Genomic DNA, 14,908 nt, shown 5'->3' with positions numbered 1-14,908 from the left:
AGTGGTCCCAGAAGTAACCTGCCTGAGTTAGAGATTGAGGCAGTACTTTGTAAAATATCACTGTATTAGAAAGTGCGCTATCCATTTAAGCATATGTTTCAAGTTTGAAGATGCCATGTTGTTCAGTATTTGTTCAACAGCAATCTAAAAGTGAATGTTTACGAGTGAATTTGTGAAAATGGAGAGAGAAAATTGGTCTTCGTTACATTGTGATAGAATATACTTTTATTAATTGAATGAAAGGCCTCTCAGCCCCCAAACAACCAATATATAGTAAAAGCTGAACTGGATTATTCTACTCTTCTGGAAGTGAGTCTGCTCCTTCGTTTATACAACAGTAATATAATACAATTGGGTAGCAGAGTTTAAAACGAGGCCATACGAGCTGTCTCAGACAAGCATAGCATTATGGTCGACCGAATGAGGTGAAGACTCTAAGAAACGGTGAAGGAAATCCACAAAGCAAAACTGGATGGTCATTGAATGAAAGTACGCTAGATAGAAGACATGGTAGGCATTTCAAAAAGTGTGGTACATCACATATTAACTGAATATTTAGACACATTAAAGCTGTGTGCAAGATGGGTGCGGCATTTGCTCACAGTCGAAAGCAAAACCATTGTCGTGAAGATGTTTCAATTCAATGTTTAGCTGGTGCAGGGAGAAATCTCTCTCAAGCCCTGATTGAACGTGAGTGCTCGAGACTAGCAAGGATCAATGCTGTATAGTATATCCAAGCTGGAGAGTGCCTGATTAATTTGTATTTATTTTATTACGTGCGATAGGTAGATAGGTCCCTAATTTCCCTCCATTAATCCTTTGCCCAATTGTACAAGTACCGCCGAGTTTGATTCTTCTCCCCTTGCTACATCCCCATTTTTCTTCGATAGTACTCAGCTCTTTACCATCCTCCATGATATCCTCTACAGCCTGCTGTTACTCCTTCCTTTTCAATCCATTTAATGCTTCTACATTCCATTTTCTAACTCGCCGCCCCTGCCTTATCTTTTTGAAACGTACGCTACATTTCATAACAACTAAATTGCGGTCTGAGTCTGCATCCGCTCCCGGGAAGCCGTGGGAATTTATCACGCTGTTCCTAAACCTGTGTCTAACCAGGTTATAATCTAGCTGATATCTTCCTGAGTCACCTGGCATTTTCCATGTATACCTGCGTCTTTTGTGGTGTCTAAACCAAGTGTTGGTGATGACTAACCCCTGTCTCCTGAGCAGAACTCAACTGCTTTCTCCCCGCGGTCATTCCTCGTGCCTAAACCGTAATAGTCCCCCACCTCATCACCATCTCTTCCTTCGCCTACCGTCGCATTCCAATCCCCCATCACTATCAAATGTTTCCCTTCAGAAACACACCCCTGATTATGTCCTCTAACTGATCGTATAATATCCTATCGACCTCTTCTTCCTTATGGTTGCTCGGTGGCATGTATACCTGAATAATAACCAAGTTCGTCGGTTCTGCTTTTATCTCCACTAGTAGTATTCTATCCGTTACCTGCTCTATGTGGACTACGCTTCTTCTTACCTCTTCATTTAATACTATGGCAACCCCTCGTTGGCTCTCGTCCCCACCGCTGTATATTATTCTATACTTGTCACTCCAGTAATCCCCGCTATCTTTCCATCTAACCTCGCATAGACCTAAAATATCTATATTTCCCCTTTCCATCTCTCACTTAACATTCTCCCTGTCCTCATCATTGTCCTAACATTCCATGTTCCTATTCTAACTAATTTGGTCTTCTTCTCCTGTGTCTTCTGTCCTGCTGCTGCTGCTGGTTTTCCCTTGCAAGGGTTTCGTGGGATGACGACCGAGGAAGCCTTGCCTCCCCCGCTGCCGGGCACGACACACGGCCGATTGGGCCGAGCCCCGTGGTTACCAGGACTCAAAATATCTGTATAGTCCATCATATTTTTCTAGGGAATGATAATTGAGGTGGTTTCCCGTTGCCTTCCTCAATAGTGTTTTTAACGTGACACCATCACTTACTGGCCGCCCCACTGGGGTCAGATGCCATTGCAGCCGCCTCACTGAGGAACAGACGCTGCGTGGACTACCTTTCGTCTGGCTCCTAACCTTCGATCTATCTGGCATGGGTGACCCTACCAGGAGCAATTTTTATTTTTATCCCGCCAGTACAGCTCCTGGGGTCATCAGAATGCACAAGCCCTTCCACCACGTCCAGGTTGTAGTACGGGGAGGGATATATATATATACACTTATATATATATATATGTGTATATATATATATATATATATATATATATATATATATATATATATATATATATATATATATATATATATATATATATGTATGACACTTCCACCTTTCCGCTATTCCATGTATCGTACCTTCCTCTAAGAAGATAAGTATACATGCAAGTCTTGGAATAATTTGTTGCATTCAAGGAGAATGATATTTTCCAATTGTTCCTAGTGAGTTACAATCTGCTCACACTTCATTTGACCACCTATATCCCTGTTAACTTCCTCCAACAAAGAATTGCCTGGGCTGACCCAAGCGAAAGCAAGAACCTGAATCTTGTTATTTAGCTGAATGTAATTACTTAATAAGCCATAACTATATTTGTAGGTCGTGCAACTCTATTATTCATAGATGTCGCCTAGGTCTGCAATGCGCTAAAGATATAATTATCATGATTCTATCCCAATTGTTATAATGGGTTCAGTGATTCTTATAAATCAATGACATTTTGACTATGATATATAGAATTGTTATTTTTGATACGTAGAATGGAAGATGTTTGCAATTGCAGAAGCATTAATTCCTCTCTTTTCTTTACTTGCAGGACATCGAACGTTGGACGTCCGCTGTGATCCGATTGCATTATCACCACCGTTCCCTGGTGGCGAATTGAAGTTGGAACCACAGAGGACAGCGATTGCCTCAGTTAAACCAGTCGAGGCAGTAAATGGACCGGTGGATGAAATCAATGATCATCGCAATGTTTCAGGCCGTCCCATCGTGGATACGCATCCTCAAGCCATCAATGATTGCGATGTACGCTCCATTGGTCATCTGGGAAGCGTTTCCATGCCTCCAGGGGATGAAATACCCACGGCCAACGTGAATTGGATGACTGAGCCCCAACGTAGCTTGGAGAGAGTGCAGTCTCCCGTGTTGTTGTCAGATGTGAAGGGGATAGAAGAAGTTGACCTTTCGGCCGCACAGAGTATTGTAGTGGGCAGAGCAGGACCCAGTTTGAGCTTGTTCAGCTGTCCGCAAAGTTTGACGAATGATATATTGAAAGGACAAGCGTTCCAGTGTGCCGTTTGCGGTTTCGTCTTTGCTACGAAGGCATTGGTCGAGACTCACATGAAATCGCACATTGAGAGTCAATTTTTTCGATGCGATACGTGCTTTGTTGGGTTTGGCACCAGGTCGGAATACGAGACCCACATGCTGAGCCACAGTCAGACCGGTACGGAGCTGGACAAGAGTGTGGTTGAATGCCGTGTTGGGTCTGTGAATGGGAAGGTTAACTCAGTTGAGACCTCCGCTCCGAGTGTGGTGCTCTCTGAGGTATCGCCGGAGGCTTCTACTGTTGTTGAGGAAGCTGTGGACAGTGGTACGTTGGAGGAGGTGCGGAATCGGATTGATTTGAGTGGAAAGGGAGGTTATGGTGTCGGTGGGGTGGTTGGTTCGAATCCGGCATTGCTTCTGGGCAATTGCGGCATTACAACCATTATTATTCCTCAGAATTTGGGAGTACAGAGCGGTTTGTTGGGGGAAGGGCAATGCGGATCTCCTCTTAAGGCGGGCAAAGTGCCGATAAGATCAAACAGGAAACCCAAAGTGACGAAAGTTAGCGAGTGTTATGTTTGCAAGGTCTGCGGTAGGATTTACGGGAGAAACATCCAGCTGAGTGCCCACATGCGTGCCCATCGTCCGAAGACGTACTCCTGCAAGACCTGCGCGAAGACGTTCACGGACAAACTCACCTACAACAGACATAGACACATGCATCTTGTCGTGGAGAAACCTTTTAAATGTACCGTTTGTTCCAAAGGCTTCCCTCACAAACAAGCCCTAGCCCTCCACATGGTCACGCACACCGGCGCAAAGCCGCACGTCTGCGAGGTGTGTTCCAAGGCGTTCAGTCAACGCAGCAACCTGAGGACACACATGACGGTGCATTCGAATGAGAGACCTCACGTCTGCAACGTCTGCTCCAAGGCCTTCAGCCTCAAGCAGGCCCTCGTCATCCACATGCGGACACACACTGGAGAGAAACCGTTCTGCTGCAAACTGTGCTCCCGTTCCTTCTCCCGTAGCTGTCACCTGAGGATGCACATGGCGCGGCACAGGGGAGAGAAGCACCATTCATGTGGGGTGTGCGCCAAGGCGTTCATCGAGAAGGGAGACTTGAAGAAACACATGCGTGTCCACACGAAGGAACGACCCTATCGCTGCAAGTACTGCACCAATGTGTATTCGGACGCCTCGATGCTCAATCGTCACATGGCGCTCCATACTGGCGATTCGAAGTTTTCCTGCGAGGTGTGCTCCCAGAAGTTCATGTCCAAAACGATGTACAAGAATCACATGTACAAGCACAGAGTGGAGGAGTCTTTTAGGTGCGACGTTTGTTCCGAGGCCTTCTCCTCGAAGCAGCAACTCAAGGCGCACGTGGTGATGCACGGGAATAAATCGTTCAAGTGCTTTCACTGCTCATTTGGCTCGCATCGCAAATCGTCCTTGAGGAATCACATCGAGAGGGAACACGGGAAGGAAGACGATACTACAACGTGAACTTATAGACACGCACCACATGGCTGTGACGTCAGTTTCATTCATTTCATGTACTGTAAATACCTCAATAAACAAACCAACCACAAGGTAAGACAAGGGTCGAACCAAGGTAAAGGATTGCCTATCTATAATCGTGAATTTGACATGTGTCATCAGTGTTAAGCCAATATCTTATCACTGTTCTAGACTTGTGGACATCATACAGGGTTCGTCCGGAAAATAAGTGTACTGAGCTCAGGAAAAAAAATGTATTGCACTTTTACATATCTTAAGCTAATATTCCTCAAAATAGGACCCTTGTGAGTCGATACACTTGTTCCAGCGGCGTTCCCATTCCTGGAACGCTCCCGCGAAGGCATCATCGGGAACCTCTCGAAGACTCGTCGTCACGGCCTCTTCTCTGCCCTCCACGAACATCTTGTGCCACCGAAAGATCATGTTTCTGGACATGGCTGACTCCCCGTAAGCCTGGTTAATCATACCGACAGTTTCGGTAGACGATTTCCCAAGCTTTACCGCAAATTTGATGGAATAACGCTGCTCCAAAAACTTCGGCATCGCGTTCAGTGACGTGGGTCGAGCGTGGAGGTTCACGTTAACAGAGCTCCTCACTACACCACAGCTCAGAGCCTACTGCCTTTTTCAACGTCGCTTGCCAACATACCCCCCTCCAATCGCAGCCCGTCAGAGCGGTGCTGGGCGCGCCTGGAGATGCGGGAAAAAATCAGTACACTTATTTTCCGGACGAACCCCTGTATTGTGCATCAGGCAATAGTGATCTTAGGGTACTTGTACAACTTTTTGGTTTACTTGACCCACTCGTAACATTCTCTCCTTATTTATTATCTCTCGGCCACAAACAAGGGTCATTGGGAAGCCTGGGCTTTGGTTCTCCTGGGTCCATGTTGGATCCATGACTCATCTCTTGAGTTAGTTTGTTGTTAGACCTTTCCTGAAGAGTACCAGGGTCATAGTTTTGCTCGCCTTGTACCAAAGTCCACGAGTACAACTGCAGGACAATGCTTGGCGTTGAGTTAATAAAAAAGGAGAGGCTGTGTACAGTGAGGTAGCCCTGATGACAACCATTCGAATTAATATTGAAAGGAAGGGCTTTGATGATTGTTTTTCAATTGTAAAGTGAGATATGCTGGGGATAAGTTTTTTTTGGTCCCAAAATCAAGTATTACTTCTTCTATTAAGAGAATAAATCTTATACATAGACCTTAGTCTCATTATATTTCTATCGAAGGATATACTTCTCTCGAAATATATGGCTGGATAGTTTCGAGACGTACTTTGTGAATAATAAGAACCAGATTTTGTTATTTCGATACAAGTACATGCATTAAAAAGATTGTTATCATATCGGCATTTAAAAGTTGCTCTGTGCATCCAAAGAAGGAGTAATTTATTCAAAGAAGTACACATTCATTTCGATGGATGAGATAAGACCATAAACACATGCGCACAAAAAAAGGTCTACAAATACCAATTGTATTACCAGCAACAGTTAGACGGAATATATTATTTGCTCTAGCTCTACTGTGCACAATTTCTCAAGTTTGATAGCACATTTCTGCAATTCTTGTTTCGATGTAAACAGTTCAGAAGGGAAGCCATTATAAAAACACACTTGTCGCCGAGGCATGGAAAAACATATTGGAAATAGAAACCTTTTGCAATTTCCGATAACTATGATAGACTGCTTTAACATTTATAATTTTGTGCATTTAAAAATATTTCAGACGAAAGATGAAATAAATAAATAAGCAGTTTAATGTTGTGTCGAGATGATACCAAAGTTTCGATTAATTAGCGGAATTACTTTCTCAATAAAAAATCATGACATCTTAGGAGATGAACACTTCCGAGGGTTATTGAAGTTATCAAAATATATGTATTTGTCAAATTTGCGTCATTACTTGGTTCCCATGGTGGCTTGAAATAAACAAATGGCGATTAAACGCAACCAGTTGGAAGCAACAGAAAAGAAAATAATATTAAAAAAAGCGATTATCATAGAATTAAGGTGTTTTTTTCAGTTCCTGCGGCAGGGGCGGTATTTCCAAAGCAAATTTCATCGTGCCGTCTGGCTAATCGCGTAAAACTCGCTTCGATGTCGGAGTCGTGCAGGTAAGCAGATACCCAAGGATAAAAAACATCTAAAATGAATGTATTGGTTCAATCAAGGGCAAATATTTTTCCGATAATGCAATTACTGGGTCAACTATTGCCGCCAAACACTAAATTATTACGTCATAAGCGCGTGTTTCGTTGAAAAGATACGGTATTACCTTGTATTATCATCTATTTATCCATTCCACTTCCGAAAAATTTACGTTCAAATTATAAAGTCTCCAAATTTTTCAAGAGAAGTCATTCTCCCGAGTATCTTAAAACTTCTCTCAATTATCAAAATAAGCCTCCTCTAGAGGGTTGTAATTTCAAAAAGCCGAGTCCCATTTTCTTAAAGCCCGGAAATGACGATTATGTTAAGTGATCTCACAGGAAAACTAGATTCACTACCCTCAGGGGCAATTTTTGATGTTACTCCTGGTTGAGAATGCTTGAGGACATTTTCCTGAAAGAAAAAACAGTTCTGGTATTATTTCAATCAATGGCCATTATTGTAATAGTGTGTAAAACTTGAACAATGTATAAAAACGCTTGAATAACTCGAAATCCCATTAACACCTCTTAAAGACCAGCTAAACACGTTTAAACAAGCATAAAAAAGAATAAAAACGCTTGATCAGATTAAAACACTCGAAATACCAATGAAGCAAAAGAGGCAATGGTGGAAGACACAGTGCGAGGATATGGAAAGTCTGCAGAGGAAGGGTGAAATCGGTGCACTGTACAGCAAAGTTAAATCACTATGGAGAAGTAAGAAAGGAAGAGCTATGCTAAATGTTAGAGATAAGGCGGGTAAGGTAATAGTTGACGCAGGAAATATCCAAGGGAGATGGAAGGAGTATATAGAAGAACTGTATAGTAAAGAGCTTAGACCAACAAAGTTAGACATTGAAAAGGAACATGACGTAGAGGAAGACAGCTTAGGTCCAGGCATACTAGACAATGAGATAGAAAGGGCATTAAGGGAGATGAAACTAAATAAGGCCGTGGGGGTAGATAACATTCCCGTGGAACTTTTAAAATGCTTTGGTAAATGTGGGAGGAAGAGGTTATATTGGCTGAACCGTAGTATTTATGAGGAAGGAATCTGGTCGGAAAACTTTGTGAGATCAGTTTTTGTTCCTATTCCGAAAAAAGGTAAAGGCCACGTCATGTGAGGACTATAGGACAATTAGTTTGATATCCCACGGAGCTAAAGTTGTTCTCAGGATCATAAACAAAAGGATAGAGAGTAGGGCAAATGATTATTACTTAGGGGATGATCAGTATATGGGTTTAGGAAGGGGAGAGGTACATATGGTGCCATTGCAGTAATGACATTATTAATCGAGACAGAAATATAGGACAGAACCAGGAGGTATTTGCCTGTTTCGTAGATTTCGAAAAAGCATTTGATAGAGTGAATTGGGAAAAACTAATGAGTATATTGCAGAAAATAGGAATAGATTGGAGGGAAAGGAGACTAATCCGCAACCTGTACATATCTCAGACTGCTCAGGTGCGAGTAGGGAACGGGGAGTCCGGTTGGGCAGGGATAGGAAGAGGTGTAAGGCATGGGGTGTATCCCATTATCACCTGAGCAGTTCAACCTGTATGCAGAGGAAATGATTAAAGAGGCATTATGGGAAGAACTGGAGGTAGGAATGAAAGTGGGCGGGGAATTCATTTAAAATCAGTTAGGTTTGCTGGGATGACCAAGCTTTAGTTTGTCAGTCAGCCAATAGAGGGGTTGCAAGCATTGCAATGAGTGAATTGGAAATTCAGTGCGATAGATATATGGGATTAGAATCAATATATTAATAAAACAAAGGTTATGCGATTTTGTACAAAAGATAAAGGCTCTAAGTTAAACATTAGAAATAGGAGGGCAATTAAACTAGAGCAGGTAGAACAGTTTATTTCGTATCTCTGTAAGTGTTTTGGACCAACACGGTATCAAAGTAGTAGGGATGTAAGGAGAAGAATTGAGCAATTAGGCAAAGAGGCTTTCACTATAAGGAGGTGGGAGTTAAGATGAGAGGGACGTTGAGTAAGGCTATATTAAGAAAAGACTCGCGAGGAAACTTTGATATGGAGCGTAGTTATGTGTGGCTATGGACACGTTGTCTTTGAAGGAGAAGGATAGACGTAGACTGGAGGCCTTTGAATTGTTGGTGTGGAGAAGAATGGGGAAAGTTAAATGGACCAAAAGAAGGAAAACAAATGAGGAGGTACTTGGCAAGGGGGGCAAAAGGAGGGGTTGTTGGGAGAAATCCTATGGAGGCAGGAAAAGTGGATATATATATACATATATACATATGTATATACATATATAAATATATATACATATATTCATATGTATATATATATATATATATATATATATATATATATATATATATAATACACAGTAACATGCAATATAGAAACATAAAAAAAGAACACTCACACGTTATTTCTTGATATTTCGACGGAAACAATCTGTCTTCATCTGAAGATATAGAAGTATCTTATATATATATATATATATATATATATATATATATATATATTTATATATATATATATATATTTTTTTTTTTATATATAGACCTCAGTGGGGAATCAATGTGTATAGGGATGTTACATCAATAGTGGCCATAATAATCTCAGTATCTGCAGGGAGGGAGGTTGATTTTAGCCTTCCCAGAAAATGTAAGAATTTTTGGTATGTGATGGTAGGGAATGGACTGTTGGAGATAATGGTCTACAAATGCAGAGACTTTCGGTTGGGGAGTGACAGGAGGATAAAATCGGATGACCGGGATTCCCAGGCTTGTGAATCTTTGGAAGGATATAGAAGTGAGGGGTGTGTGGGTGGGGAGGGGAGAGGAGGTCCAGGTCTGAAGGAGATAGACCCTCATTTGGCCCGTTGGACACGAGAAATTCAATAAGTTCCTTCTGAAGTGCTGGGTTTGGATCTTCGGGGATTTGCTGGTATGCAGATGTATCTGAGAGTTGTCTTCAACCTCCGTTATCTAATCTGATCTGTTTAAGATAACAACTGTTGAACCTTTGTCCACCAAAGTAATGATGATATTAGGATCCTTAATTAAACTTATTAGTTCTGTGGATTTGGTAGGAGACAGGTTGGGTCAAGGATTTAGGGACTTGTAGAAAGACGGGTTGGAAATTCTGGACAGGAGAAGGTTTATAAAAATTTCAATTGGATGATTTGGGGGGAGGGGATTGGGTTCTTGGGCAGAAGCCGGCTTGAATTTATGTAAGGCGTTGTGAAGGGGTCTGGAAACTTGCTGGAGTGACGGTTGAGAATCCCAAAATGCCTTCCACCAGAGATTCCGACAGAAATGGAATACATCCACGAGGATTGTCATGTGGTTTACTCTGGGGGTGGGGGTAAAAGAGAGGCCCTTGTTCAAAAAGGAGGTCATATTTGGGCTAAGGGGTTTGGAAGAAAGGTTTAACCATGTGGCTTACTGCGTTTGTGTCTTCGTCTGGCAGGATGGGTTTAGAGCGCAGGTGTCTAGGGAAAAGGCCCTTGAGGGTTTGGTGGAGGTAGATTATAAATGGATGAGAGGTCTGGTTTGAAGAGGTGTAGTGGTGGGGGAAGGTGGCCAGGCATAGTGGTAATTGGAGACCTTCTTAGAAGTGTGACATGCAGAGGTTGGAGAGGAAATCCATCCCTCTCCCACCCCCTTTTAAACTCTCTCTCTCACCAATTCCCTACTCTACTTGCACATCTAGCAATGTAGTTTCCCGGCTGAAGTGCCAACTTTGCCCTGCCTATTATATTGGGCAGTGCACCACATGCCTTAATATTAGAAGTAAAAACCACCAAGCCTGATGCAAGAATTCTTCCCTAATTAATATGCTCCCTATCCCCAAACACGCCTCCGAACACAACACTCCCTTTGATAAATGCTATAGTGTGTCCATCATAGCTTCCCTCCCACCCTCTGATCCTCCACTGGAACTCAAGACATTAGAGCAATCCTTCATCTGGCTCTTGGAGTCCTGGATTCGGCCAGGAATCAATATTAGGCATTAATTACCCTGCTTCAAACATTATCATCCTCCCTCCACCCCATCCCCTTCTAAGTTTTCCCCACCCTTCTAATGCTGCCCCTCCAAACCTTTTCCTTCCGAATTCTCTGACAACCTTCCTCTTCCATCCATTGCTCCAGCCCTTGAATCCATTGCTATATACAGGGGCTCTTAGCTACAGACCCAACACCAACCTCAGTCGCCTGCGGGCTGTCATTGAGTGAGGAGACTGTTTTTAGTGAAGCAAGTTTTTTGTCCACGTTGAAAAACAAAAGGAAACTGAATTTATAGCAACGTTATTCCGTGAAGTTTTGTGTGAAGCTCGGGAAGACGGCAACTGAGACCCTCGATATGATCAAGCAGGCTTATGGGGACACTGCCTTAAGCCGTTCCACAGTATTTGAGTGGCACAAGTTGTTTAAAGAGGGTAGGGAGCTCGTTGAAGACGACCATCGCTCCGGATGGCCGTCGACGGCAAGAACCGACACGAATGTGGACAGAGTGAGGACACAGACCGACGCTTAACCAGTGAAGAAATTGCAGACCAGTTGGGTCTGTCTGCATCCAACGTCCAATGCATTATTTCACAGGATTTTGCCATGCGCAAGGTGTGCGCCAAGATGGTGCCGAAAATTCTGAGTGTCGACAGACAGGCAACGGCCAAATACGGCGTTGCCACGTTGCCACAACCCGCCTTATTCTTCCGATCTGGTAACACCGGACTTCTTCTTCTTCCCCCTGATGAAAAGACAGCTCAAGGGACGACGTTTTGACTCGATAAAGGCCGTTCAATAGGCTTCGACGAGGGTCATCAACGGCATCCCCAAAGAAAATTTCCAGCGGGCGTACGGGGAATGGGAGCAACATTATACTAAGTGTGTAGCAGCTCAAGGAGCATACTTTGAAGATTATTAAGTCGATGTAAGTATATCGTCAATAAAATTCTTGAAAAAAAATCAGTCCTACCACTTTTGGGTGCGTCTCGTACATGCATACATAAACACACGTTCATATTTAGTGTTTATGAGAACTTCCTGATCCAATAGTCCATTCCCTACTGCCATTCGCTAGAGATTTATATCATTTCCTGGAAAGGCTAATACCAACCTCTCTCCCTCAAGAAACCAATATTACCATGGTCATGTTAGATGCTATTGCACTTTGTACAGCAATTCCCTACTCAGAAGGTCTCTCCGTCCTCCAATACTATCTCATCTTATGTCCTAAGCTACGTATACCCAGCACTAAACTTTTTCTTATTCTTTCTGGCTTCATCCTAATCCGTAATGGCTTCTCCTGACAACAATAAGTTTCACTAGTACATCAATGGTTGCATAATGGGCAGCTGGTTCTGCCCTTCCTTGGCAAACCTCTTAATTGGTTTGGCAGAGAAAGAATTCATGATAAAACAACCCCTGAAAACTCTATTGTGCCATTGATATATCAATGACATTTTCCTTCTCTGGCCACATGGTACTGATTCCCTAAAAGCTTTCATTTCTGACCTCAATACTTTGTCTTATGTCTCCTTCAATTCTACAATATCCTCCACCAAAATATAATTCCTAGATGTAAAAATTTTATTATTAGACATAAAATCTCACACTTCTGTACATATGAAACCGACCAACAAACAACAATATGAACATTATAACCATTGCCACACATATCACACACTAAATGCTCAATTTCTTATATTTACCGTCCAAAAGAGAACACAGAATCTCCCACGACAACAACTCCCTTGCTTGAATCCAATCAAATCCACACTATTGGCTCTTCAAATGAGGTTGTCATGATTCCCTCCACTCGTAACAATCTGAAGACATGCTTCAACTTCCTCCATTACAGAAACCCACCGTCTTTCAATTTGAACCACATACTTCCCTGACCTTGAGTCTCTGCGATCAATCCCAAAAGATCTTCACCATATTCCCAAAAGCCGTCATTCGACCACCAACCTTTTCCTCAAATGTCCCTCCGTTACTGTCAAACGCCCTGCCAACTCATTAGACTGCCTCAAATCAACCAATCCACACCTTTAAGTCCCAACCTTGTCCAAAAACCTCTCCAATGCCCTGCGATAAACCTGGATGCAAAACATGTCCTATTTTCAATAACCTAACTCCATCCATCCATACCCCAACCACTTTTTAACTACTTCCCAACAATTTTCTACTCCTCATTTACTTCTAGCAATATAGTTAAGCTTCTGAGTTTACCACCACAGTTGTCAATATTATAATCAATAACTATCGGATCTCATGAGAATGCTAACTTCATATTAATTATTATTCTCATCCTGTGATAATGACGATAATCTCTGCCTATCATCATCATTATGTATTGAGGAAGGAATGACATCCATTGTAGGAATATATAAGAACTAAAGCAAGGCAACCCAATGAAATGGATAACAGATTACATTATAACAAACTACCCAAAAGTATGCATAAAGGATACTAAAGGGAACTGCTGCATTATGGAAGCATAAATTACAGAGATATCTGCAGTGCAAAATGTTCTACTCGGTTGACGAATATCTCAACAATTTTCCTGACCAGTAAGTACTTTTAGTTTTATAGCAATGGTCATGGTCTGATTCATTTTGGAGATCAATGATTTTTCTGATTATAATATTGCATGTTTGAGCCAATGTTGATGGGTTTGTGCCAAACATTACTATGTAACTACGAACATCATTTCTGCTTTTATTTATATCTTAATTAAGCCTGTCTCTTTGCTCCTTTTCAACCTGCCTTATATCATGTACATACACCACCTACCTGGTATTTTTGTATATTGTGATCCCTGGGCAAATAAAAAGTAATAATAATAATATATATATATATATATATGTATGGAAAGGGCGAATCTTCATCCGGGTCACAAAAATGAACACATTTTTCGGAGTATTCAGATGTAATCCCGTTACTGATTAGGAGGAAATGGCAATCTGTCTTTTTCGAGATATTTCTCAGCTGATGGAATACTACAGGCTACCTTTGATATAAAATGGACAAGGACAAAATGTATCAAAATGTCAATGTTCCGTTCATTTCTTTCAAAGATCACTCTATAGATTCCCAAAGGTCTTTGTCACGATGTAAACATTGGAGAACATCTATGAATTTACGTATGCGTTAGATGTCGTAGCTCTGGACTAATATAGGTGTATCCTAAGTTCTAATCTGCCGTTATTCAATTCCATTCCTTCCTGACGATATATTTCAGGAAGGCACTGAAGCGATTACGAAAGACACGTTCATACGAGTTCTTTGAATGTTCACTTTCTTCAGTCATCATAGATATCATAAGGAAAGAATGCTACAGATAAATGGCGCATAAAGACTTGTAATGTTTTCATATTTGTCTGGAGCTACGACAGCTAATGCAAGCGTAAATTCATTGTTAATCTTCCATGTTTCAAATCGTAAACAAGGCAATTAAGAGTCATTTGAATCGAATCTTCGACACGAATGAACGGAACAGTAACTTTCGATTCATTTTTTCAATCTCATTTCAATATCAAGGAATGCCATTAATGCTCCATCAGCTCATAAATATCTCAAAAAAGTCTAGTTGCAATTGCATTTTACCAAGTTACTAGAATACATCTAAATAAACCGAGAATAATGATCCATTGTGTGACCCGGTTTAGGATCCTCTCCGCCATAGCAATTGAGACCATTGCAATGCAAAAGAACTAGTCAATTGCTAGGAACAAATGACGAATGAAATGCAAGTGCCCAGCTGTGAAGTTGTTTACCTTCTGCAAATACTGTTTTCTTAACTTTTTATGCTATTTAAAGTACTATGTGGAAGATACCTTAATACTTTTCACATTTGGTTGTCTTGTAAATTATTCGTAGTACTCTAAAACGTTCAGAATGGGCGATAGAACCGAATTTGAACTCTGTAGATTGTGTTTAAACAGTCGCGGACTGTTGATG

At 41.7% G+C, this 14,908-nt stretch overlaps 1 protein-coding gene across 1 annotated transcript in view; it reads left to right on the top strand.

The window, feature by feature from the left end:
- LOC139691701 (uncharacterized) overlaps nucleotides 1-6,012 on the top strand; it is an 82,424-nt gene extending 76,412 nt beyond the window's left edge. The window contains exon 10 of the mRNA XM_071589549.1: nucleotides 2,833-6,012. Coding sequence (XP_071445650.1) covers nucleotides 2,833-4,796 — 1,964 coding nt within the window. The 3' untranslated portion in view covers nucleotides 4,797-6,012. The remainder of the gene's footprint in view (nucleotides 1-2,832) is intronic.
- The last annotated feature ends 8,896 nt before the right edge of the window (nucleotides 6,013-14,908 follow it).

This window comes from Hetaerina americana, unplaced genomic scaffold, assembly GCF_022747635.1.
Source record: "Hetaerina americana unplaced genomic scaffold, ioHetAmer1.1.p SCAF_39, whole genome shotgun sequence".
In the NCBI taxonomy this organism is placed as follows: domain Eukaryota; kingdom Metazoa; phylum Arthropoda; class Insecta; order Odonata; family Calopterygidae; genus Hetaerina; species Hetaerina americana.
This window is presented reverse-complemented; position numbering and strand designations above follow the sequence as displayed.